Source organism: Rhopilema esculentum, unplaced genomic scaffold, assembly GCF_057945365.1.
Source record: "Rhopilema esculentum isolate cy_ngs unplaced genomic scaffold, ASM5794536v1 HiC_scaffold_37, whole genome shotgun sequence".
Lineage (NCBI taxonomy): Eukaryota > Metazoa > Cnidaria > Scyphozoa > Rhizostomeae > Rhizostomatidae > Rhopilema > Rhopilema esculentum.
The window spans coordinates 512,142-538,838 of record NW_028300848.1 but is presented as its reverse complement, the minus strand read 5'-3'; the positions used below and the strand labels follow the sequence as shown (position 1 = coordinate 538,838).

The window sequence follows — 26,697 nt, the reverse complement described above, 5'->3', positions numbered from 1 at the left end:
ATTAGCACAAAGTTTTGTCCCCATCAAATCACTTTAATCTGTTTTTGGTTCATTTCTTTATGTACTCAAAATATTAGCAGTCCGTTAGCAAGCTTGCCTTATGCAAAACTAATTTTTTTTCATTGGCCATGTCAAAGAAAATCTAGAGTATATTAAACTGATTGTTTTTTGTAGTTCTTTCAGATTAAAAGAAATATATAAATTTCCAAGACGTCACACTTTTGCATAATTTCTGGTAAGAGGTCTGGGTCGAGGTTACATAACGTGCCCACAATATTCTTTTGGTCATCCCTGAAGATCTTGCCAAAAGTATAAATATAAAACGTGGAGACGTAGAATTGCTCGCAAGAGCGGTTGCGAGCTTAGAAGTACAGTTAAAGGAAGGCAAAGTCGTCCTTTAGATTACCTAAACTATCACAAATGCTGTGAAACAATAAGGATTCAATATACAGTCAATCATTTAGTATGTGTTGCTCTTTTATTTGAAGAAAATATGCTGAGAAAGAAGGTATAAATCTAGAAAGAAGCTTGACAATTTGGTTTGCCTAGGCCAGGTCTCTTGGACCTGCTGGCTGTCCTACAAACATGCCGGGACCCGCTCAACAAGAGCATTCGTCCGCTCCTCTCCGGTCAGTGAGCTGGATGCAGTTTGGAATTCTTTCTCCAGATGAAATTGTGAGTTTCAATTTGTTTGCCCTACTAGAAATCTTGCAACATGTTCCTGCTAGGAAAATAGGGGACAGTGCTGTCGTCAAACGACAATAAAACTAGCTTTCAGAATCTGAAGAAAATAAAAAACATTTCAACAACCGAAATATAAAGAAATTTGCACAAATATTATTTCTCTTGAAGTGCGCGTAATCTAGCACGAAGAGATACACAAAAATGTAAATGTATTGACTGAAATATCAGCCGCCAAGCCAAAATGTTTTGATTTTGTTTTAGGTATAATTTTTTTATTAGCTAAATTGTCATCCACCTCACTAGGTTGCTTGGTTTGTAGTTCAATAATATGCTAAGAAGTATGCACTTAATTGACCATTTATGTATCGCCAATGCTCCAAAATGATGACATCGAATTGGAACTTTTTTGTTTATGATTACAAATTACGTAAATATCGCTGATGGGTTTTCTAAAGTACACAGTTATTTTGTTTTATCTTTTAATGTTGTTTACCAGAAAGAAATTGTTTAATTTACTTTCTAAATTGCAAATTGTTTAATTGTAGCAAAAAAGTAATTGTTAAGAGTATGATTATACAGTTTTGTTTTATGTTAGCAAAGTGATTATTTCACTCGAATTTGTCAATATAAATTTATTAAAATTAATACCTCCAGTGGCGGATTTAAGGGGGGGGCAACTGGGGGCAGTTGACCCTTCCTTGACGTGTTGCAGCAGGTCTGGCACCCTTTTTATGGTTTTTGTGTGCATGGACGAATTTAATAGGGGGTATAGGGGGTGCAACACCCTCCCAATAGTTCTGTGTCCTTCAGTCAATTTTGTTTCATTCGGTAAAAATCATTTGTTGGTAGTCAGTAACAAAAAAGAAACTCCAAGATTTTACATTATTTATTTTTTATCAGTATTTATCTTCTTATCAGTAGCGTAGCGGGGGGAGGGGGGTATTCTCAAATGTAAACTTACGTTCCAAAAGTATTGGGCCAAGTTCGACTTTACTTTTTTAATGGCAAAGATTTTAACAAAGTCTATTCAAATTTGTTGCATAAAATGTCTTCGAAATTTTGAAGTTTGTCCCAATACTTTTTTTACATAAGTGTATTTTGAGCTAATCTCAAGGGCATCAACGCAAAAACTTTTTGTTCGCTTCACTCGCAGGAAAGCCTCGTTGTTCAGTAATTCCCCTCATTTTGGGGTTTGTATAGAAATGCATTACGTTCTTGAGACATTCCTAATAAAATAGAAACTGAAATGGTAAAGCAGTCCAATCCTTTAAAGAAACTGGATTCTGAAATGCAATTTTGTTCCAAGGAAAACGGACTTGGTTTAAAACTTTTAAAATTTTAAATCACTTTTTACATGTAGAGATTCCTCGCCTTACACAATTCAGGATATAAACATTAATGGAATTGTGAAGGAAATAGGTAGTTGTAGAATATGGTCAGCCACCTATGACATTGAATAAAGGGAAATTGCCACATATAATTGCCCTGGCTTTTTCAAACACACTTACAAAATGGGTGTTTTCCCAAACTCCTAGGGTTTTCATCAGCAAAAATATTTTACTCTTTGGCCTACCAATCTTCCAACCCTGGCTACTCCAATGCTTCTTATCATCTTTACCTTCAAGTTAAAAACCAAATTTTATAAATGGGCATTCCCATCATTTACCAGTGACCTGAAGGGTGTGGCACCAAAATTAATGTCTAACACCCCCAATCATTGTTGCTTAAATCCCCCCTGATTGTGTGCCCCTTTTGAAGAATGAGAATCGGGTAAAAATGTTTCTGAGACCGATAGGTTAATTTGCTTCAAGGATTACCTCAAAGTTATGTTGTTTATTCCAAAAATGGATTTAAAATATTGTATACAGTGTACTCTCATCATATATTTTTGGAAATTTTTCAATGCTCCCACCACCAACTGCCTCTCCTTCAAGTCTACTCTGGAACCGCCCCTGAATGCCTCTACATGACAAGTGTCCAATAGACCAGATTTACTTTCAAACCTGGTGTTTTACTGTCCATTGTTGGCAAGTGTCTATTACTGGCTACACCACAAGCTCAATATTCACATGTATAAGTATAAAAGTTAATGCAACTTGAAGAAGTTCATTCTATTTACAATTATTCCCTAGAAACGTATGTCAGCTGCACTGATCCGCTATCCAGAAACTATGGAGGCAGGAAAAGCAAAGCTTGGTGGCCTTATGGATCCAAGACAGGGCGTTATTGATAGAATGGTCCGTTGTCACACTTGTGCAGGGAATATGACAGAATGTCCAGGTCATTTTGGTCATATTGAGCTTGCCAAGCCAGTTTTTCATGTTGGGTTCCTGTCGCATATTGTCAAGTTGCTAAGATGTTTTTGCTTCTACTGTTCAAAAATGCTGGTAGATATGGTAAGCAAAATAAGAAAGCTTTGGTTGATGCATAACCACTTGCAATATAACAACATTAATTTCTAACCAATCTTTCTATGACCCATTTATTTTTGAATCAGACTCCTTCAGTTGTAAAATGAACATGCATTGGACTAAAGCAAAATTTCAAGGGGGAAAGTATGGTAGAAGCAGGTGAGCTACAAAGCCTTTGAATCTTGAAATATGTCAATTTTCCTACTTGACATTTATATCTACAGTCCTAGTAATATTAGGCATGTGATCACACGCACACCCCTCCACACATGCCTAAAATTCCTGAGGCGTGCTTTTTATCACACATGCAGTTCCACGTTTTGAATTACCTTTCTTTTTTCTCTTTAGTTTCTTTTAATTTTTTTTTTATTTTCTCAAAAATAATTTTTAATTTCTTTTGTGTGGGTTGTATTGATGGTATTTCTGAAGGCATTGAACTCTTCAGCCTGGTTTCCATTTCTTCCTTTTTGTATGAATTTGTTCTCTTGCTCCATTCTTTTTGTATTTTCTTGAACACATTACCCTAGGCCACTCTGTTTTGGTCAAAGTGATAACAAGGGCGTTTCCATTGCTCCATATTTATCTGTTTTAATATCCTTTGCTTCAGCTCTTTTTGAAACTGAGATTAAATGAACTTTGAATAACTTTGGTTTGTTATCAAATGACTCTGTTTTTGAGTATATTAATGGAACTCAAAATTTAAAACATATTCATTGGAATCTGTTGTCATTCGAAAACAGAATAATGGCAACAGGGCCTTAAAAACTTGTATCCTTTCAGTTAAATTATTTTGTTCTCAAGAAACTTCTTCTCAAACCTCATACTCTTTTTCAAACAATGATACACACCTTCTAATACAAAGATGACATCAGGTCTCCATTTTATGGATCGCACATCATTGCATGCCTAAACTTTTCCAGGCGTGCGATTACCAGCACGCCGACAATTTTCATATTACCAGGACTGTATCGATGACAAAGGATTCATTGTCTGACACCCTTTTAGTGCCAGCAGTTTATGAAAGAATTCTATTCTATTACTGTCCTTTCAGATTCTTTGTTCTTCTTACTGTCATGCATTTATTTTACGTATTGTGGTTATAAAGAATATTTTTGTCTTTTTCCATCATTATAGGAAGCATTCTCGTTATGCTTAGTGATATGCATGAAGTAACATATATCTTTTAAGATTCTTTTAAGCTAGAAGTAATCTGTTAAATATTTTGTATATTCATTTCATTCAGTCATAGGATTAATATTTGATTAAATGTAATTTTTATTATCAAAATTTTTATAAACAAAATTTTCATATTAATTTTTCAGAGCAATCCAAAGCTTCAAGAAATAATTTCAAAAACAAAATTGAACCCAAGAAAGAGAATGCAGCATGTGTATGATTTGTGCAAAACAAAAAGTGTTTGTGAAGGTGGTGATATCATGGACCAGCAATTTGATGCAAATTTGGCTGGCCAGGATGAACAGAGGGATACAAAGAAGGTGAAATATGATTGTGTCTTTAACTTCAGTTAGGTTGATTATTGCATAAGACATCAATAAATATTAATGAGCATTTGATATTTTGTGTTCAAGTTAACCCTTGCAGATATAATGCATTACAATAATAAAAAACAGTTTGGTTATTCTACAGACTGCCCTCTTCATGTTAAGAGGCAAAAAAGCTGATGCCTGCTTTTCTTGCACTGACAACAATGTGTAGTTAGGGAAATTTCTTTTTGACCACATAAGATAAACTTAAAAAGTAAATTGCTGTTTGTGATGCTCATTCAGCAGATCATTTATATGCTATTCATATTATAACTCAGCTGCACTTGTTGTTGGCCTCATTCATCTCAGCTTTTTTGAGAAATATTTGATGTTAAATAATGTAGCAAAGAAGTTTAACATCTGTATTTGCGGGTTTGAAATGCAGAATAGATAAGATTGTCTGTTTTTAGAATCATGGTGGATGTGGAAGATACCAGCCCAAAATTAGAAGGCAAGGACTTGATTTATCAGCTGAATGGAAGTACATTAATGAAGATTCACAAGAGAAAATGCTGGCATTAACCGCCGATAGAGTGTATGAGATTTTCAAAAGAATTTCTGATGAGGAATGTGAGCTTCTTGGAATGAATCCAAAGTTTGCTAGACCAGATTGGATGATTGTTACTGTTCTGCCAGTTCCTCCTTTGCCTGTAAGACCAGCTGTTGTGATGAATGGGACAGCGCGAAACCAGGTATCATTTAGTTTTCTGTATTTTATATATCTATCCAAAATAAGGAACTAGTAGCCATTTTCAGGGGGTAATTATGTGGTATTTATCTATGTGTCAATGCAAAGCTTTTCAATAAAACCTGACTTCCTACCTTTACAGCTTCTATAGTTTAGTCATACTAGCTGGAGGTTCTTTGTCCTTCTAGAAAAAAATTGATAGAATTTCCAGTCAGCTTCTGTATTTATTTATGAAAAATAAAATTTCTTCTTCAGTATTAAAATCTGATTTTAGTTGTGACTAAGTTAGTTGTAGATTAATGCAATGAATTTGCATTTGTCTTCAGATCAATGTTTTATGGAAAGAATTCTAGTATTCAGTAATTTTTGCTTCATTAATTTGGTTTTAATCAGTATGTCATGTTTTTTCATGTCTTGCCACATCTATCAACAACCTTTTTATCAAATTTCTTCCAAGGATGATCTTACCCACAAACTAGCAGATATTGTTAAAGCCAACAACCACTTAAAGAAGAATGAAATGAATGGTGCTCCAGCCCATATTGTTGCGGAGGATCTAAGAATGTTACAATTTCATGTTGCAACATTGACAGACAATGAGCTGCCTGGCTTACCAAGGGTATGAGCTTTCAATATCTTATTAAATACAGTGGTTGAGAATTCCTATTTTGACAACCAAAAAGGCTGTTAAGCAATGTAGCTGTCATTTGTGGGGCTTTTCAAGTAGAATACTGGCCAAGTGCATTTTGCCAATTAAAGACATTCAAATTCTTTAAAGGATATTTTAACTTCCTGAAGCATCAGCACAAAACACTTGAAAGTTGGGGTTGTTTTGTCACCCATCCGCAGGAACTTTGTACAATGCCCTTCTTTTTGTGTTGGTGTTGAGTCGTGTATGCAGATAAAGTATCTTCTTGCTATAATCCTCCCCTTTAATAAGACAATCATCTCCTTTTTAAATAAGATTGCCTGCCATAATGTACTCTGTACTGCCTGGAAGCCAAGCAGCTGCAATTACTGAAGGTAGTATTGAGAGTTTTTGCTTTGATAAGACGCAGGTTCACATCAGGTATAGCTACCAGAACCCTGACCTGTGAAATCTTGTCTGCTTGCACCTTTGCTTATAGTTGATATTGATAATATAGATGTTCAATGATGTTTACTGTTATTCAAATACCTTGCTTGCTTGCACTCTTGCTTATAGTTGATATATTTAGTTGAATGGAGATGATTGAGGGAAATAGATAAAGCACTCTATTTGCATGCTACCCATTTTTATGGTTTACTGTGCCCCGTTCTTTTGCTGTAAAATTTTTCTACGGTATGTAAGGACGATTTCGAAATATCAAGAACAGTAAAAGAGAATGTTTTTAAAAAGATATTAATCCAAAGAACAGAGCTGTCTATTACAGCTCTCTTTAAACCAGCTCTGCCCTTACCCATAATCGAGGTGACACCCAGATGTTCGACAATTGTGGTTTCATGGAGATTTTTGAAAGTTAAAAAGCAGAGAGGTATCAAGGGTACTTTAAGGAGGAAGTTTACTTGTAGAGATTGTAGATGTATTAGGGAGTTGTATTGGAGAAGAAAGCTATTTGAGAACATGATTACCACTTTGAAGCATTTGTAAGACAGGGATGCTTTGAATTTTATGCATTTCAAAGCAGCCATAGAATACATCTTAGCTTAATAAACATCTGCCGGATGATTAAAAGTCGAAGAAAAAAGATTTGACAGGTGTCCTGTTTAAATATATTCCAGCTCGTTTACCTTTAAATTGAATTAGCGTGGTGTCCAGCTTTAATTCCTACTATTGCTTTCAATAAAGCATCGGAAGTATTCCTTGATGGCGAGTCTTCAATGTAAATGAATGCAGACGGTTTTGTCAATCTCTTGTGTATGAGTTTAATTGCTCCAGGTATCAAACGGCAGGTTCTTAATGCGGAGAAATGGTGCTTCATCACAGTTTCTAATTAATAGGTGCAGTAAAGCTGTTTGTGAATCCTTGCAGTTTATTCACAAGATGTGATTGGCATTATGAACAAAGGATTGTAGATCTATATCATTTAGCCAGCTCTTCAAGACTTGACAATAGTTCTTAAGACACGCTTGTATGCCTTTTGAAGAACTGCTTCTCATTTGTCAAAAATCTTATAGAGTAGCATCGTTTACAGGAAACTGAAGTGGTCGTCTAGATTCGCTGTGTTGCTCCGACCAGACGTTCTACGTCACTATACATAACTTTCTTGTGCAGATTTCACAAATAATTATATTGCGTGAAAGCTCAAGGTGCATGCACCGTATTGTTATACAGCACTGTGAAAGTGCAGAAACAGATGGTGTTCCAACATCAATTACCAGTGTCTAGTTGATGTTAGCTTCGTAGAACGTTCGCTGCTTGAACTGTTTTTTTAGTATCTTCATACGAGGCTCGGACGCTAGAGCATCGGGGAAGTGGTCAGTAACAGTTTGCTGTTGACGTCCTGTTGTTCAGTTATCAGAACCTACGTCAGGTATTTCAAATTGCGAGCAAAAGGATTTATTTAGCTTTTGCAATCACAAGTTTTCGCAAGCAAAAGTAAACAACGAAGTTTACTTGCATGGGTTGACACTGGTATCGTCAAATTTTGCATTTATTGTTTATTTGATCTGGTTATGCCATGGTTTTGCGAAGTTTATAACGTTGGCGGGTTTTGATGCATTCGGGTAAACGTTTACTGGTTATCGATGAAAGCTGTTTGTTTGAACACAGGAAAGGTCGAGAAAGCCTGTGCCGGGATCTTGTGTAGCTTGATCAGCGTGTTGTGGATAAGATGAAATAGCTGTGGAGAATAACTTACAAAGAAAAGTTGCTCGCTTCAAAAGAGGCAAGATTTCTCTTCACAGCGAGTTGATTGAAATTGGCCTTGTACAACCAAATTGAAACTACTGAGAAGCATCTTTGTAATTCGCAAATTAGTCATAAGATTATTCAAAATGACAATGATTTGGTCATGAATTTTTAAATCGATCCAGAGCTAGAATCTGTGAGTTCTTGGCAATGATTCGCTGCTTAACATGCATTATATTTATCTGATTTGATGCCTTTAGGCTAACTGTTATGTAATCATCGATAAAAGACATAACAGTGAATTTTCGGCTAATGAACGTTGGTTCTTTTATTTCAAACGAAGAGTTGATCAAGATCGTTACTGTTTTTGTGTATAGCGAAATCTGCCTGCATTTGAACTGATTTTGGTTAAGTTGATTCAACGAACCAAGTAGGATTAATGTCTATATGCAGTTGTTCTTGAGCCGCCGTTGAATCATTAGAAGCTAGCAAGACGTTTTCAAGCGTATCAACAACGTTGGATTCTCCTTTCATCTTGTTTTTGTTCTTCTAAAATGCCATATTATTCGCGGAATGTTCATTATAGACTGGCAAAGTAGCAGAAATGTCGGAGGAAGGTCTCCTGTTCAACGTCATTGTCTCTGGCATAATTTCTATATTGGGAACCTTTGGTAATGCTAGTGTCATGTATGTCTTCATAAAGATCCCTTCTCTTCGCACAGTTAATAACATATTTGTCATGCAGCTTGCGGCGATAGATTTACTGAAATCATCTGTAGTAATACCAATAAAAGTGGCAAATCATGCCAGAAAGAAGTCGTTTATGGATCCCACGGTATGTCCCATCGTGGGCATGCTGCGAGTTATTTGCTCTTGCCAGTCGGTCCTGCTTCTGGCCGCCATTGCAAGCGTTCGCTTTTGGAAAGTAGTGCATCCTCATAGATTCCACATCGTATTTTCGAGAAAAAGAACTATTGTTTATAGCCTTTCACTAGCAACTGGCACAATGCTATTGTCTCTTTTGCCAGTTTTTGGTATTGGCGAATATGCATATAGCTCGTCACACGGCGCCTGCTTTGTAAACTGGTCATCGAAGAACATAGTCTTCAGAAGTATCTATTATTCAATCAATGTGGGCATAACCCTTCCTATATTGGTTTATTGTTACTACAGAATATACAGGCTCTTGCGGTCGCATAGATCTAGGGCGACGGAGATACAGGATAAATCCATTGTTGCTCGTGATCATATTCTCGATTTGTCAAGACCATCGGTGGGTGACCTTCAAATTCCTGCAGGACGTGAGCTATTGAGAACCGATGCTACAAAATACAGTCCCATCCAAACGAGACATTCACCAGGCCTACGCGAGCGTTTGAATTCATCTAGAAGTGATAAGCTAACACGAGGCCGTAGCGACTTCGAGGTAGCCGTCACCAAAGTGATGTTCATAATTGTTGTCGTTTACGTTGTGTGCTGGACTCCAGCTTTAGTGACCAATATTTTGAATTTGTCAAAAGTTGTTCAATTCCCAGCTGATTTTTTGCTGCTAATTGTTTGCTTGGTGGACCTTAAAGTCGTTCTCAACCCGTTGATCTATTTGCTTAGTCACAAACGGTTTAGGCTGCGTGCAATCCGAGCCTTTGAGCAGTTGCATAAAGATTAGCTCTTGTTTTTACCATGATATGGCATCATACATAGCCGAAAATTTTTCTTCATTTATTCATACATGAGATTGAAGTCAAATATGTAAGTTTTTCAGGAAGATGCGTCTACCAACGATAGTACTAGCGGTAAAATAAGTTTAGAAACTTCAGTTCTTTGCAGATAGATAGATTGCAGATACAAGTGGTACAGAGCATAAGACAGAACGTCTTGTCAGTCACAAGGAGAGTAGTATCAAACCCAAGCACTTTGTTAAGTTTCAGAGGATGAACAGTACTTTGACTTCGCTTTTTTTTATATCATCTTAGGGTTCGGTCTCTTGTAAAACAATGCCTGCATACACTTTCGTAAATGTGAAAATATCTCATACGCCAGCAGTTTGGTTTTTGCATCATTTCACCTACGATATACTACACCCTTTTGAAAACAGGTATTGCATTGGCTGTCTAGAAAATTCACGTAAATTATTGTTTTCACACTCGCTGTCTTCATATCGACCCTTCATCTAATAGCGTTTTAATACCCGAACATTTATGAACATTTTTTGGCTTTTCCAATAAACTCTTTTTATAAGAATCCGTAAATTTAAATTGACGCTGACTGTTCTTAATTCTTTCGAAAATTTGAGGCTGGATTGTTCTTAATTTGTTCTTAAATTGATAGGGTGTAAGCAGTGCAGTTGCTAGGTTTTTGGCTCTAGGGAGGAGCTCAGTTAGTGAGACAACCTTCATTTTACGACAAGTTTGAAAATTCACCAAAAAAGCACCCAAACAAGGCTAATAATCCTCCTTTTTTAGATAAAACGTTGCTTAAAATTTCAGCTTACAGTACCGCAGTCTCAGCTTGTTCTTAATTTGTTCTTAACTTTCAACCAATTTTGAGGCTGGTGTTCTTATTAAAATTGTTCTTATAAAAAAGAGTCTACTTGACCATAGCTTAATCAAAATGCGCTTGTAGGCATAATTTATATTACATTATGATAAATTTAAAAAGGGTTGGCGTGATGAAAGCTGCAAAGCTAATGATAGCCAATCATTAACATAAACGAATATGGAAAATTAACTACAATCCCCAACAAAAATAGTCGAGACTTCCACAGAAAAGGCTTTTCCCTTTGAGAAATAACTGTTCCCTTCACCCGATTCGATGCTGAATCGATTTTTAGAAGCATAAATAATAGAAATCCTAATCCAACATAGAGTCGAGGGGAAAGGGTGAATTTCTATATACGGGGGCAAATTGAAGTAGAAATTGCAAACTTGTATTTGTCTCAACAATTTTGTCCGGGATTGTAGATACTCATTTTTCAAGTTTTCAATGCGAATGGTTTCGTATTAGCAGAGAGGGTCTTCTTAGAGAATTGAGATGGGGCTTGACATTTAAAAACGTTTTCTTGAAGCAGTAGATGCAGGGTGAGTGGGTTCTGATTGTTTATTCTACGAAGCTGATCAGCTGCAGCCAATATCAAAGAGTAAACCTTTAAATATAAACAGATGTCCCCTATTGTTTGGAAATCGATAATCACTGTTATCCGTCTGCAAAGCCTAACATGCATGATTCGATTTCAAATGCCTTTGCCCGTCGATGCCGCAAATCCTTAGCTCTCAGCAGTTTGTTTACGCACCAACAATGAATCAGACCTGTAAAATCCCCTACTCTTGATTTATTTCACTAAGCAGTTACGCTGAACAAATTTCTGATTAGAAAATTAGAGCAACTTCTGCTCGTACTTGAATCAGGAAGCGTTCAGAACAAAGTTGAAAATATAAAGGCTTTTCCCATAAACCATGTCATTATTCTGTTAAGATTTTGATTCCATTGTCAATGTTTGCTCATTGTAAACTTTTATGGCCTTCAAATTAAGTTAAAGAAAATCTGTAGTCTGCAATATGTGGTCCCTTTTTATAATAAAGAAATATATGAAAGTGGTCATCTTTCATTAGTTTAATAGTCACTTTTTTCAATTCCATTGCTTGTTAGTGTAATGATTTATGCATGAAAAGGTTCAAATATGAAGATGTTGTTTTTCTTAAAGAATGTTATTCCAGGGGCATTTGTCATTCGGCTACAGTTTGTTGTTGATATCACAAAATCTTGGACCTTCAACTAACACCATTCCCGTTTATACTTAATTTTTCCTTAACATTTATAAATATTTGTGTGCAACATGAAATGTCGATTAAGGAGACGTTGGCAGTTTAAAACTTTGAATTTTCTTTTGAAAAAAGCGGTAGATGTCGAGAATAGCTGTTGCCAGAAAGTTTGTCTAACACGAAAATTTTCTCTCTAACGAACTCGAAAAACGAACTCGCTCCTCCTGAATCAATAGTTTGAAAGTCAGATTATAAGTTATTAAATTGGAAAAATGATGTTTAAGAAATTTTTTGATTTTAAACAATCGTGTTCAGTGTTTAATTATATTTGTTGTGTCTTCTATCGACGCTTTTGGTTTTTTTCGTGTAAACGTCGGCATTTGGCATGAAAGCGTTAAAAAAGTAATTTTTCAAGTCCTATTCGCCAAGTTCAAGGTACCTTTAGAGATTACATTGAAACAATTAAGGAAATATGGATAAGCTGTTTTTTGATAATCTTGGTTTCCCATTCTTGGAACTGTTTACGTGCATATTGTGCGAAACGCGCTTTTTGTCAGAGAAAATGGAAGGGATAAAGGGATGGATTCTGGACCTTCTGGAACTAAAACGAATGGCGGGAATTTAGTTGCATATAGCATGTTCAGTGTTATGTTAAGCTACAATTCATTGAGACAGGCGAATTGTTCTAGGCCAAATATGGTATTTTTTATATAGTACTAATGACAAATTAGAACCGGTGTTAAATTAATGCTGCTGTAAACAAGAGTCAACACTGACAAACCATCAGAGTACCCAACACTGTAATATTATGTATGGATACTGTTCAACATTTTGTTTCTCTTGGAAATTCTTGCAAGATAACCAATTTAAATCTCTTGATTTGCTTGATTTACAGGCAGTGCAAAAGTCAGGCAGGCCATTGAAGTCAATAAAAATGCGATTGAAAAGTAAGGAAGGCCGAATTCGTGGCAACCTCATGGGAAAACGTGTCGACTTCAGTGCTAGGGCTGTAATCACGCCCGATCCAAATTTGGATATCGATCAAGTTGGCACTCCTAGGACCATCGCCATGAATCTCACATACCCGGAGATTGTAACGGCGTTCAATATTGACAGGTAACTACTGCACAATAAATTATCAGTCAGTTTCAATTTTTATCGAAAATATATATACCCATTCTTCGATCCACATTTGGCTATGTTACTTCCTAGCTAAGAGTTTTGGACCTATATTCTAATGTTTTATACTGTGAATAATGTCAGACGAAGAGCTTTGATAAATTATATAATGTTTGTTTTTTTCGAAACCATTATTATACTGCTTGTTCTCAAAGTATCAAGCTAGTACCTTTTTAATTAGGCAGGGACGTAAAAGAAAGCTTCATAAAATTGTGTGTTGTACGCTCTTTTCTATAGGTAAAGCCATCTCCTTTATCTTTGCTAGGCTCCAAGAGCTGGTCGCCCGAGGCCCAACGCAGTACCCTGGTGCGAAATACATTATTCGGGATAATGGCGAGAGGATCGATTTGAGATTTCATCCTAAGCGAAGTGATCTTCATCTGCAGTATGGCTACAAAGTGGAGAGACACATCATAGACAACGATGTTGTTGTGTTTAACAGGCAGCCAACACTTCACAAAATGTCCATGATGGGACATAGGGTAAAGGTCTTACCCTGGTCTACGTTTAGACTGAACTTAAGGTATGTACCGGAACTAAACTATGTTTCGCTTGGTTTAAGTTTAAAAGATGGGCTGGAACGTTCCTTAAAAGTGTCAGATTCTTTTATGATTCACAGACCCTCAACAACTGTTAGTTTGATATGTTGATATTTTTACCCAAGATGATTGGATTTTCTAACACTACCAGGCACCTTGTCTTCTATTAATTTTTCGTTGTATCTAACAGTTAAATCCGTCGATGATTGCAATTCAAATCTGTAGGGTTAGTCAGGATTAAAAAACGAAAAGATAATATATTCATAATGTAATTATAATGATGTATTTTTAGTAGGTTCAGCAAAATGAATTTGAATCACAATATTTTTTTGCCAGTGTGACAACGCCGTATAATGCCGACTTCGATGGAGACGAAATGAACATGCACGTGCCGCAGTCGATGGAAACGCGCGCAGAGGTATCAGAATTGATGATGGTGCCACGCATGATCGTCACGCCGCAGTCAAATAGACCTGTTATGGGAATTGTGCAGGATTCACTTTGTGCCATAAGAAAGTTCACGAAAAGAGATGCTTTCATGGAAAAGGTTCGCATTTTATTTTTTTTATGACGGTCTTCATGACTCTCTAGAATTGTAAATTGAAAGAGGGTGACTCAGGGAACTTGAGAGAAATTGCGGAGAAATTCGGGTCACAGAGTAACGCACTCAAAACTGTTGAACATTTAATACTATTTTTGTGTATCAATCTTTTTTTAAAATCTGATATTATTAATTTATATAAATGATTTTAGATTTGATAGAACAATGTTTTAAGTTTGCTAGAAGTGTGAAGGGCTGTTTTTTATAGGATTTGGTAATGAACCTGTTGATGTGGATGAGGAACTGGAATGGGAAGGTTCCTGTTCCAGCCATTTTGAAGCCAAAGCCTTTGTGGACAGGGAAACAGATATTTTCGCTTATTATACCTGGTCGAGTGAACTGCATCAGAACTCACAGCACACATCCTGATGACGAGGATAATGGGCCTTATCGCCATATCTCTCCAGGAGACACCAAGGTAAGTTCTCTTTCATAGTTTTGCTTCTCACGTGTTGTTTTTTTAAAGCTTGGCAGGTAAAGCGACAATTGTTACTTCAATTTTTGTTTAAAAATAATGCTCTGATACTTGCAAACAATCTTTTGGTGGGACAGAATTTAATAAATGGCTTTGAAAAAGCAAACATTTGGAAACATACTAAAGCTTTTCGTCTGACACTCTTCAGAGTATAAAACGTCCTAACATAGATCGTAATGCCTCTAGTTTCTAGAACAAGACGAAATTGCTGGCATACTTTATATAAAATACTAAGATGACAATTAACCTATGGCTTAGTTGAGACTTATTTGAGCCAACAAATTTTGTGATTGAATAAAAGATGCATCGAACTTTCTTTGCATTTTCTTATCTGAAGTTTAAAAAGAAATAACTGCAGCAAAGAAGTGCCTCAGAAGGCGACAAACTTAGAAAGAAGAGAAGGATTATATATTCCCTAAGCTTGCAGATGTAATTATGTGTTTACTTTCGCTAGGCTGTCTCTCCTCAAAGGCAATGACACGGATATTTGAATTGCCAGCGGACGATATTAGCTGGTAGAATTGATGCGTTAATAATTTTTTGCTATGAACAATTGTGATTTCTCAATTTCAGGTCTTGATTGAAGACGGAGAGCATGTTGCTGGAATTCTTTGCAAGAAATCACTAGGAACTTCAGCTGGATCTCTGGTTCATGTTGTTTATTTAGAGCAAGGCCCAGAGACTGCTAAAGAATTTTACGGTGACATTCAGAAGCTCGTTAATAACTGGCTGCTGGTGGAGGGACACAGTATTGGCATTGGTGATTGTATCGCCGACTCAGAGACGTATAAAGAAATTCAAGACACGATAAAGAAATCAAAGGTGAGGAACATTCGTTTTTGTTGATGGAATTATAGAGACTACATCAACACCATTCCTTTGCACGCCTCATGTAGAACAAAACAGACCAATACTGAATTCAGAAGTAACGATGGAAAACGTTCCCTTATAATTTATTCCAACAACGAAATAGCGAATCGTTGACAGAAATAACGCTGATATAAACGTTTTTGTTTCAAGTCGTCTTGGTCAACTAACGCGTTGTTAACAGCACAAGCTTTTAATTTGACAACATGCGCTTCCATATATTGTTTCTCAGGGACCTGGGAAATTTATACTTAAATGCATGTTTATGCGGCTATTTGTCAACTAAAATATGTATATTGTGAAGTAGTTCTGTGGCCTTCCTTTTCATAAATTTTTCTTTAATACGTGCTTTGATTTTTCATTCAATAGCAAGAGGTCATTGAAGTTATCGAGCAAGCTCACAATAACCAACTGGAGCCAACGCCTGGTAACACACTGAGACAGACATTCGAAAATAAGGTGAGTGCTCACTTTGAATCTATCCTGTGATTCTTTTCGCTTGATAGCGATTTGCAATAATCTATTGGTCTCAAAGATTCAATGCTTGATTCTTTAGAAGATCGAGTGCTTTGATTGCTTGATTCTTTACAAAATTTAGTGATTCGATCGCTTGATTCTTCACAAGAATTGCTTGATTCTACAGAGACAGAAAAGCTTTTTATTTCATCATTCTATTCCACTGCCATATCAGATTTTTTATTGCCCTTTTTCAGTTCGTCCCATTTTTGATGATTGTTATTTATCGTCTATTTCATGGTTTAATTTCACAAAATAGGATTTTTTACTGATTGATAGCAATGTAATAGCGATTTGTTTGCAGGTCAACCGTATCTTGAACGACTGTCGTGACAAAACTGGTGGAAGTGCACAGAAGAGTTTGTCAGAGTTTAATAACTTCAAGTCCATGGTGGTAGCAGGCTCAAAAGGATCGAAAATCAACATTTCACAAGTAATTATCTCCACTGATCATATCGTCATCAATTATAACCTTCTTCTTCATTTATCAATCATAGTCATGAATCATAAGCTATCATAAACTGAAATTATCAATAATCATTTTATCTGTGTCATTTCTTCAATTTTTTAGCAATGTTAAATTTTTATCGTTATCTTGTTATGGCTTCTTTCCCCTTTTCATATCCCCTTATTCATGGACATGTTTGTTTCTTCATAAAGGGGCCTATGCTGTATTGTATGCTGAACCTCTGTCTCCTTTATTCTGTAGGTTATTGCAGTTGTAGGCCAGCAGAACGTTGAAGGTAAACGTATACCCTTCGGCTTCCGCCATCGAACCTTGCCTCATTTTATCAAGGACGATTATGGACCCGAAAGTCGTGGCTTCGTTGAGAATTCATACCTTGCCGGTTTGACTCCCTCTGAATTCTTCTTTCATGCTATGGGAGGACGTGAAGGACTGATCGATACTGCTGTCAAAACAAGTGAAACTGGTTACATTCAGCGTCGATTGATCAAGGCCATGGAAAGTGTTATGGTTGCCTATGATGGCACTGTGAGAAACTCTAACCAGTATGTTGTACAGTTGTGTTATGGTGAGGATGGTATGGCTGCTGAATTTATAGAGTTCCAAAATCTTGGTACTCTCAAACCAAATGACACGACATTCAAGCGAAAGTTCTATTTTGATGTCAGCAACGAACGGTAGGGACTCTGTTACAGCCGTTTATTTTGCGATATAGTTCCACTCAACACAAAAGTTCAATGTCTATCTGACTTTAATAGCTATAACTACACCCCTTACTTTTTTCTTGTTTACCCAACTTCTAATGTTGTTTCGGTTTTTGTCTACTCGGTTTTCAAAATATATATCTATATGATTCTAGTACCGCATAACTCTGAACAAGAATAAGAATACTTATCATTAATCTAAAATTCTTTTCAGACGTTTGAAGAATTTTCTTCAAGAAGACATTGTCAAAACTGTTGGTGAAAACGCGGCTACGCTGAACGAATGCGAGGATGAATTTGATCAGATGAGAAAGGATAGAGAGGTCTTGCGACAGATCTTCCCTAGTGGTGAAACCAGGGTATGTTTTACGTCGAACAGCGATCGTGTATTTACTTCTCACATTGTCTTTTCTTTTACAAAATTTAAGAATTTAAAAGGCTGGTATGTGCATATCAGTGTCTAGAAGAAGGCTCTGTTAAAGGAAGTATAGGTTTGTTTGATGGTTGAGGTGCTGCTAATAGAAAAAGAAAAACATGACAGCATGTGCTCATGTCTTATATCGACTATTTGTGGGTAAAAAGGGAAACCAGGGACGGGGTAGGATTTTGAGCAGCAAAGAATCTTACTGGACCAGTGATGTCAGTTGCAGATAAAGGGGTTTATGACTGATCTACACCTAAGTGTCAAGAGAACATTTATATTAAGGGGGGGGGGGAGTTGGGGTTGTTTAATAAATGGTACATTTAGTTATCGTCTTGATTGGTGCAAACATGTTAAGGAATTCCATTCACGATATTAACGACATAATTAAACTTTGTTATAATTCAATCCGAAATTTAGCCAAGTACAAGAAATATATTATTGAAGCCCGTCTGTTTGTGTAGGTTGCATTGCCAGTGAATTTGAACAGGTTGATTTGGAATGCACAGAAGACTTTCAAAGTCAACACGAGGCTGCCAACAGATCTTCATCCATCCAGAGTTTTTGAAGGTACATGTTTATATAGACCCTAAAAAATGAATTCAAAAGATAATAAAATTATTCGTAAGTTCAATTGTTCTGCTTGGAAGTTTGAATATTGCCAGAATAAGCAACAAAACGAATTGCAAATGTTTATGAACTTCCAATTTAAAGAGATAAGTTTGAAATTCTAAGAAAAAGTAGGTTTTATATACAAGGTTTTTAGTTATTACCGATTGTTGATTTGGACGCTTTGTAATAGCCAATAGTAGTATGTTTATTGGTGCAAAATCTGTCTTGTAAAAACATTGTCGGTTAACTCAAAGCTCTTGTTGAATCTATAGATCGGTCTCATAGGCAATTTTGTATGCACTTGTATGAGTGAAACAGTCCTGTCCAGCTAGAACTAATTCATTGTAGTCTTACCAACTCGTTTGTTATTATCCTTACTCTTTAACTGAAAATTTATTGACATAAAATGTTCTTTACTCAGGTGTGAAGGAATTGGAAAAGAAATTACTTGTAATCAAGGGAGAAGACGCAATCAGCAAAGTTGCTCAGTACAACGCCACTTTATTGTTTAATTGTTTACTGAGGTCTACTTTGTGTGCAAAGAGAGTTATTGAAGAATTCAGGCTGTCGAGTGAAGCATTTGATTGGCTTCTTGGTGAAATTGAAGCAAGATTCAATGTGTCTCAGGTGGGTATCTGTGTGTTATTCTCGAAACGTCGAAATTATGTTTCTTTCAAATGCACAAAGTCGTTATATGATTGTATTAGTTTTTGCAATGGTTACTGTAGTCAGCAATATATTTGCCTATTTTGTTAACATAAAGAGAACTTTGCACAAGATGAGTTGATTAGGACCAGCTATGCGTTCGACTTGGGTGGCATTCGACTAAGGCGACATCAAGTTTAATATAAGTCAAGAAATAGCAGGTTCCCGAAGTGGTTTTTTGGCTCAAGCGAGTTGTCTTAAACAAGATTTTCTGTTTGAGGTAACATACATATTCCCCAAATATTTTCTCCCGGACTCTTGTTACACCGTTCTAAGCATCAAACATAGAATAGCGAGACTAACGAAACTAGTGGTTAATTATCCTAGGTCCAACCTGGAGAGATGTGCGGTGCCCTAGCAGCCCAGTCACTTGGTGAACCCGCCACACAGATGACACTGAACACGTTCCATTACGCCGGTGTCTCCGCAAAGAATGTAACACTTGGTGTACCTCGACTGAAGGAGATCATCAATGTATCGAAGAAACCAAAGACTCCATCACTCACCGTTTTCTTGACGGGACAAGCTGCCAGAGATGCCGAAAAGTGCAAGGTACATGCCCATCATTAATTTTTATAACAGTGTTTGATATTTCCTTTGTTAGATAAAGTCGAATTGTGGTTTTGTAACCGTAATAATCGAGGTTGTAGAAGCGGGGTGACTGAGAAAGAAGCAGAGAATCCTACTGTTGTTGTTGTGAATATTACGGGCCTAAAGTTAAAGACGCGCCAGTTGTTCTAATATGAGTATATGCATAGGCCAATTGAAGATATCATAAGAACGACAAAGTGAAATTCAAAGTTACACGGGTAAGTGTCGGTTATTGAATCTAAAGAAGTGGATAATTTGTAAATAATCGGCATCCAGAAATAATTTCGAGGACTAGGTGAAATTCACAGATTAGTAATGAGAACTAGAGGTTTTGCTTGTCATTGAATCCTGTTTTCTCTAGGAAGTAGTAATTTAGTAGTAGTGTGAATGCAAAGAAAACTTGTTAGGAAATATTAACGAAAAATGTGTCATCCAAACGTGTGTAATTGCGGGCAAATTAATGTAATCAAACAATGAATAGTGCGTAATATGAAGCATTCAATTTTGTTCTGTTCACAGGATGTTTTATGCCGGCTGGAACATACCACACTTCGCAAAGTAACTGCCAATACAGCTATATACTACGACCCCGATCCTCAAAACACAGTGATACGAGAGGACCAAGAATTCGTCAATGTTTATTATGAAATGCCGGATTTCGACCCGTCTCGAATTTCTCCGTGGTTGTTGCGTATAGAATTGGATCGTAAGCGTATGACGGATAAGAAATTGACCATGGAACAGATTGCGGACAAGATCAACCAAGGCTTTGGTGATGATCTCAACTGCATTTTCAATGATGACAATGCTGAGAAACTCATATTGCGAATCAGGATAATGAACAGTGACAACAAAATGGCCGAGGTATGAATGAAGCGCTGTGTTTTTTCCATTATATCACGAATTAATTGTGCTTTGTTATTGAGGATTGTCAGGTCTCTTGATAGGACATCTTGATTCATGAGAACAGTAAAGCTTTTGAGATGCAGTGTTTTAAGAAACTCGAGCCTGATTTTGCTTAATAAGATAGAGGCATTCAAGAAAAGATTCCCGGACAAAAAAGGTTGAGATATTTTTTAAAAGGTTGCTTTTTTCAAACATATAAACCCCCTTCATCTGCCCCTGTCCCTCCCTCTGCCATCCCCACCTGTCCTCGCCACCTGCCCCCGAGTTTGTTATTTCTATTTTTGTTACGTTAGTTCATAAGGGCAATCGGAATCTGACGTCATTTTATTGCTTCGTAAGCAATGACCTCACGTTACTGAGCCTCACGTTCCAATAAATAGAGCGAAGGATTTTCGAAACAAACCTGGAGATTTCATCATAACGAAGGCAATGCTTCTTCTATTTCATCTTGGATTTATGCATAAACATATAATGCACACATCTATAAAGACACTTGCAACTACGTTTTCAACCCTGTTCTACATTTTATCTGTTATTTCTCTTTGAAAGGAAGAGGAGCCGGTTGACAAGATGGACGATGACGTATTTCTCCGCTGCATTGAAGCCAACATGTTGACAGACATGACTTTGCAGGGCATTGACTCCATTGCAAAGGTGTACATGCATTTGCCACAGCAAGATAGCAAGAAAAGAATCATCATTAACGAAGAAGGCGAATTCAAAGCTCTCCAAGAATGGATTCTAGAAACCGATGGAAACGGCCTCATGAAGGTTCTTGTCTTGATTTGCCATCGATTACTTCAACACTTTTTATATATTTTTGTTTTTGTTCGTTTTATCATCAAGGCTCACTCTAGCGCTAGCAACCTGAGACCCAGAATAAGCTTTGCAAGCCTCCCTAGAAAATCTGCTAAGCCTCGAAACCTAGCATTAAAATCTTAGCAACCAACATTGGGTCAGATTTCATGTCAAAAACAATGTCATAGATTAGAAAATTCTTTGAGATTATATTGCCTTTTTTGTTTTTGTTTGTTTATTTTTGTATTCATTATATTTTTGTTTGTAAAAATTTGTCTTGATTATATTATTTAATTTCGTTTTTAAAACAGGTCCTTAGCCAGAGAGATGTTGATCCAGTCAGAACAACGTCCAATGATATATGTGAAATTTTTGCGGTAAGTAACTAGCTATTAATTTCTTACAGCAGAAATTAAGATATTTCAATTTTGCTAGATATCTCAATCAAGCTAAAAGTTGTTCATTATGGAGAGAAGAAACTGAATAAGTAAAACAAACTGCATTGGATTTTGAAAACGCAGTTGAAAGTCGAGGTTATCCAGGGAAAAGCATCTATTTAACCCCAGCTATCTAGCAATCTTGCTAATAACACTACATCTGACTGTAGTGGCAACGGTACATTATCATCCTACTATATAACTACTTTCCTATACGTAGTCAGTTGAAATAATTCAAAGCCTTTGTACAACTCTTTCTGCTATTATACCTGTTTAGGTTTTGGGTGTCGAGGCTGTACGAAAATCAGTTGAAAAGGAAATGAATCACGTCATCTCATTCGATGGTTCATACGTCAACTATCGTCATCTTGCCTTGCTCTGTGATATTATGACATCAAAGGGACATCTCATGGCCATCACACGTCATGGTATCAACCGACAAGAGGTCGGTGCACTTATGAGGTGCTCCTTCGAGGAGACGGTGAGTTTCAGCTTAAATCTACATTACTTGCTGGCTACTCGCTTTAATTTGTTTGTGCCGTTTTAAAATATCTATCAGATTTCTGATATCAGTATTTACCTCTTTAACATCTTTAGGACCCATGAGCAATTTTGTTTGTTGCAGACAGGGGTATTAGAAAACCCTGTTGCCCCCAGAATCTAGTCTTCAAATGACAGTGAAGCTTCTTTAACAGACAACCCCTAGTACTCTGCACTTTCAAACAATGTGAAAATAGTTTTTTCAGATATTTCTTTGTAACAGTTTTAGCATTTTGTGGGTGACCTAGAAACACCGTACGACAAGGAGCTATACCTCTAGTTCTATACTTGATGAATGTTTCACTGCAGGAGTGTAAAAGAAGCAGGCTTTGATTAATATCTCTGTGTGTTGATTATTGTTCATGTAATATTTTGAATAGGGGGTATATTATTAATTTTCCTTAGGTCGACATTTTGGTTGAGGCAGCTATACTTGCAGAGATGGATCCATTGAAAGGTGTCAGTGAAAACATCATACTTGGACAATTGCCCCCGATTGGGACCGGGAGTTTTAAGCTGATTTTGGATGCTGCAAAATGCAAAGAAGGGATGGAGGTACCGCTAAACATGGAAGGAATGATGATGGCTGGAACAGGTATGAGCATTTTAGATTATTAAAGATGGGTTATAAAGCTTTTTTTAAGGTGTCTTGTACTTAAAGCCTAGCCTAGGAAGCCCCAATCCCCAAGAAGAAACTTGCTTTCATCGTTTATAAAGATGCTGTCTAATAGTTTCCGATGTTCCATTGTAAGATGTACTTCTTATCGGTTTTTTATTAGGGACAAGTATTACATAATGAAAGAAACAGCGACGAAGATATGTTATGGAATTCTATTTATTTTTCCTTAATTCCTTGGGCTAAAAAAGGATTAAAAGTTTAATAGAATGATCGCACATTGCTAAGCTCTAATGTTCATAGTTGATAAACCTGTTTTATGAACTATAATACAAATGTGATATCAAGGATTAACAGGAATGTCTATTCTGTAGCAAGGAGAGCTGAGAACTAAAGGAGAGGAGAGCTAAGAGGAGAGCTGAGAACTTAGTTGGCCTTAATTAGCTTCTTTATAGCTATTAGACGTTCATTTAGTACGCCATCTTTAAACAAATTATTTATTATTATTAATATTATAAACTGTTTCCCTTTATAGAAATCTGTAACCAAAGTTTTAAAATGTATATTGTTTATGGATATATCTTATTTTTTCAGTAACAGGAATGTTCTTTGGAAATGTGGCCTCTCCAACAAACATGATGTCACCACAATTGACCCCATGGAATCAAGGGTCAACCCCATCCTATGGAGAAGCATGGAGCCCAGGATTAGGGAGTGGTATGACACCTGGGGCACCAAGCTTTTCGCCCTCAGCTCAGTCAGATGCAGCGTTCAGTCCAGCCAGCGGCTTCAGCCCTGCTTGGAGTCCACAGCCCATGTCCCCAGGCTCTCCTGATGCTTCACCTTACATACCAATACAGTCTAAACGTGCAATGAGTCCAAGTTACAGCCCAGCAAGTCCTGCTTTCCAGCCAACTTCACCAATGTCGCCTGCCAGTCCGTCCTACTCTCCAACATCACCTGGGTATTCCCCAACCTCTCCAGGTTACTCGCCAACTAGCCCAAGCTACTCTCCAACTTCTCCATCATATTCTCCGACCTCACCTTCGTACAGTCCTACTTCACCATCCTACAGTCCAACATCTCCTTCCTATTCTCCAACAAGCCCATCGTATTCTCCAACTTCTCCGTCTTATAGTCCAACCTCTCCTTCTTACAGCCCGACATCACCTTCCTACTCTCCCACATCTCCAAGCTACTCTCCAACAAGCCCATCGTATTCTCCAACTTCACCATCTTACAGCCCAACATCTCCGTCTTATTCATCACCAGGTTATGCTTCACCAAGTTCTCCAAAATACTCTCCAACGTCTCCAAGCTATAGTCCAACGTCTCCATCATATTCCCCAACATCTCCTTCTTACTCTCCTACCTCTCCATCCTACTCGCCATCTTCTCCTTCTTACTCTCCCCAATCCCCATCTTACTCTCCAACCTCTCCATCTTACAGCCCAACTTCACCGAAGTACTCCCCCACTTCCCCAAAGTACTCCCCCACATCACCAAACTACTCCCCTGCTTCTCCTCACTACTCCCCTTCGTCTCCAAAGTACAGCCCTTCTTCTCCAACATACAGTCCATCTTCACCATCCTATTCCCCTGCTTCACCAAAATATTCCCCCACTTCACCTGCCTATTCCCCAACATCCCCATCATATTCTCCAACGTCACCAACCTATTCCCCAGACTCTCCAAGATATTCTCCATCATCTCCAGTCTATTCTCCCAGCTCTCCAAAGTATTCTCCTACCTCTCCAAAGTATACCCCAACCTCTCCTCAGTACTCACCTTCTTCTCCAAAGTACAGTCCAGCTGCCCCAGACTACAGCCCTTCAACACCAAAATACAGCCCGACAATGCCCGACTACAGCCCAGCGGCACCACAGTACAGCATAACGTCACCGCAGTACTCGCCGATGTCCCCGCAGTACTCTCCAACAGGCGTAAAGCGAGGTTATTCGCCGAGCTCTCCTTCTGAATCAGAAGTTTCCGAAGAACCAATTAAGAGAGCGAAGAAGGAGGGACGTGGCGATGTTGCATTTGAAGACAAAAAATCGAAAAAAGCCCCATATATTGGCTAGAGCGGTATACACTTTATGGTAAATACAAAAATTTGCTAGTAACGGTTGGACAAATGAACTAGCAGCAGCAAGTAGCAGCAAGAACACCTATCGTTCTCGTAAGACTGGTTTGTTAATATGGGAAGTAAGCGCCGTTTGAGCGTAGCATCTACTAGTCGGAGCGGTGTTTTTATTTTGAAAGTATACACTGAATAATGCGTTACGTCATCGATAATTTTGCTTTACGTTAAACTTTGTAAACAATAAAGGCAGTAACGTGCGGGAACATGCAAGTTGAAAATCTTGTAAGATAGCGGCATCCTTATCAATTGTTACAGCATTATACTGAGCAAATCAAGATTTCTAGTCAGAATGCAGTTTTGTGTATCTAATGCGTTTCCAGCACATAAAATTGCCATTTTGTAAGTAAGTTGCTCGTAGTTGGTTTTGTAATTAACTATAAAACAAAATGACAGTCAAACCGATTCTCACACGACATTAACCTTCGTCAAGAGACTGGATTTGCAAACTCTGGATTGACAAACTAAAGAAAAGAGCTGATGAACTAAACAATCAATTCGTAAGGGATTAACAGTATAATAGTAATTTCGAGTAGGGCCTCCGAATGCCCCCCCCCCAATTTTTTGCGTCTGATGCCCTGTTCACGCGTATCAACCTTGTTATTGTGACACAATGACAAAGCCCCCCCCCCCCCAATTTTTGCGTCTGATGCCCTGTTCACGGGTCTCAACCTTGATATTGTGACACAATGACAAAGCGGTTTCCATTGTTTGCGCTGACCTAATTATTACCGCCCAGAGTAATGAAATGTCAAGAAGGTTTAACCGTCAGTAGCTTACAGGTTGTATTATTCAAATGGCATATTGGATTGAATGAACGCTTCCCAATCAATTATTTCCATAAATGCGTGAGCCCTATTGTTCATTAAGGTTTCGCACCCCATACAGGTATTATACGTAACCACATCGAAATTGGAGATTCCTGTTAAGCCTTTTGTTTTTTATCGAGTCGTTATATGACTGATGGTAAAACAATGCAACGTCCTCAACCTGCCTCACCCAAAAGAGCCTTGAACTAGAGAAGAAACAATGACGTGGCTAGGAACGGTCGAGGGGGCAATTTCCTCTCAAGACTCCTTAGTGTTTCTATATTTCAACAACATTTTTACTAGGAGCAAACGATTGACCTCAAGCTGAAGTCCATCAAAAAACGTTTTGCCTAAGATTATCCCATTTAATGTTTTTGTCAGGCAGTAATCTACTTACAGTTACTTGCGATAAATACCTTTGGCTGCTAGCTGAGACAAACAAATCTAAAGTAAGATTATCGGGCAGTTTGATATATCGATCAGTTAATCCTCAAACCAAGCATCTAGTTAATTTGGATTGCGTAAGGTTAAGCAAGTCGTTGTTTTAAAATTCGTAGTTTGTTCGTGTATCTGCATTTTTTGTAAGCTAAAATTATGATCTGGTGTAAGCTAGTCTTTTAAAGTTACTATTTTGAATAAAATATTAAAAACCATCGATTAATTTCTTTTTTATGCTCCTCGTTTTATGATTTGCTTTATTGATATCAAAATAGACGAACCGAAATGATTAAGATTGCTTGACCATAAGCAAGACTTGTTTAGAAAATATAAGTCTAACCAAAAAGAAGCCAGACGCTGTTTAAAAAAAACAGATCTTTTGTTCTTAATAACGTTTCGTTGCACACATCGTGAATTTTCCC

The 26,697-nt window shown here is 37.3% G+C and overlaps 2 protein-coding genes across 2 annotated transcripts; both read left to right on the top strand.

Moving 5' to 3' along the window:
- The first annotated feature begins 328 nt into the window (after positions 1 to 328).
- LOC148957112 (DNA-directed RNA polymerase II subunit RPB1-like) lies at positions 329 to 26,490 on the top strand. The gene is made up of 23 exons (XM_089115929.1): positions 329 to 675; positions 2,817 to 3,080; positions 4,418 to 4,591; positions 5,050 to 5,331; positions 5,785 to 5,946; positions 12,811 to 13,031; positions 13,360 to 13,617; positions 13,970 to 14,180; positions 14,443 to 14,652; positions 15,283 to 15,531; positions 15,946 to 16,035; positions 16,397 to 16,525; positions 16,802 to 17,235; positions 17,477 to 17,621; positions 18,148 to 18,253; positions 18,717 to 18,922; positions 19,328 to 19,552; positions 20,111 to 20,455; positions 21,047 to 21,268; positions 21,607 to 21,672; positions 22,010 to 22,213; positions 22,678 to 22,867; positions 23,483 to 26,490. Exons 1-23 carry the CDS (start codon positions 586 to 588, stop codon positions 24,967 to 24,969), a joined length of 5,970 nt encoding a protein of 1,989 aa, XP_088972055.1. The 5' UTR covers positions 329 to 585; the 3' UTR covers positions 24,970 to 26,490.
- Positions 5,953 to 12,804, top strand: LOC135684170 (rhodopsin). The gene has a single exon (XM_065199604.2). It carries the CDS (start codon positions 8,762 to 8,764, stop codon positions 9,821 to 9,823), a length of 1,062 nt encoding a protein of 353 aa, XP_065055676.2. The 5' UTR covers positions 5,953 to 8,761; the 3' UTR covers positions 9,824 to 12,804.
- Positions 26,491 to 26,697: the final 207 nt, after the last annotated feature.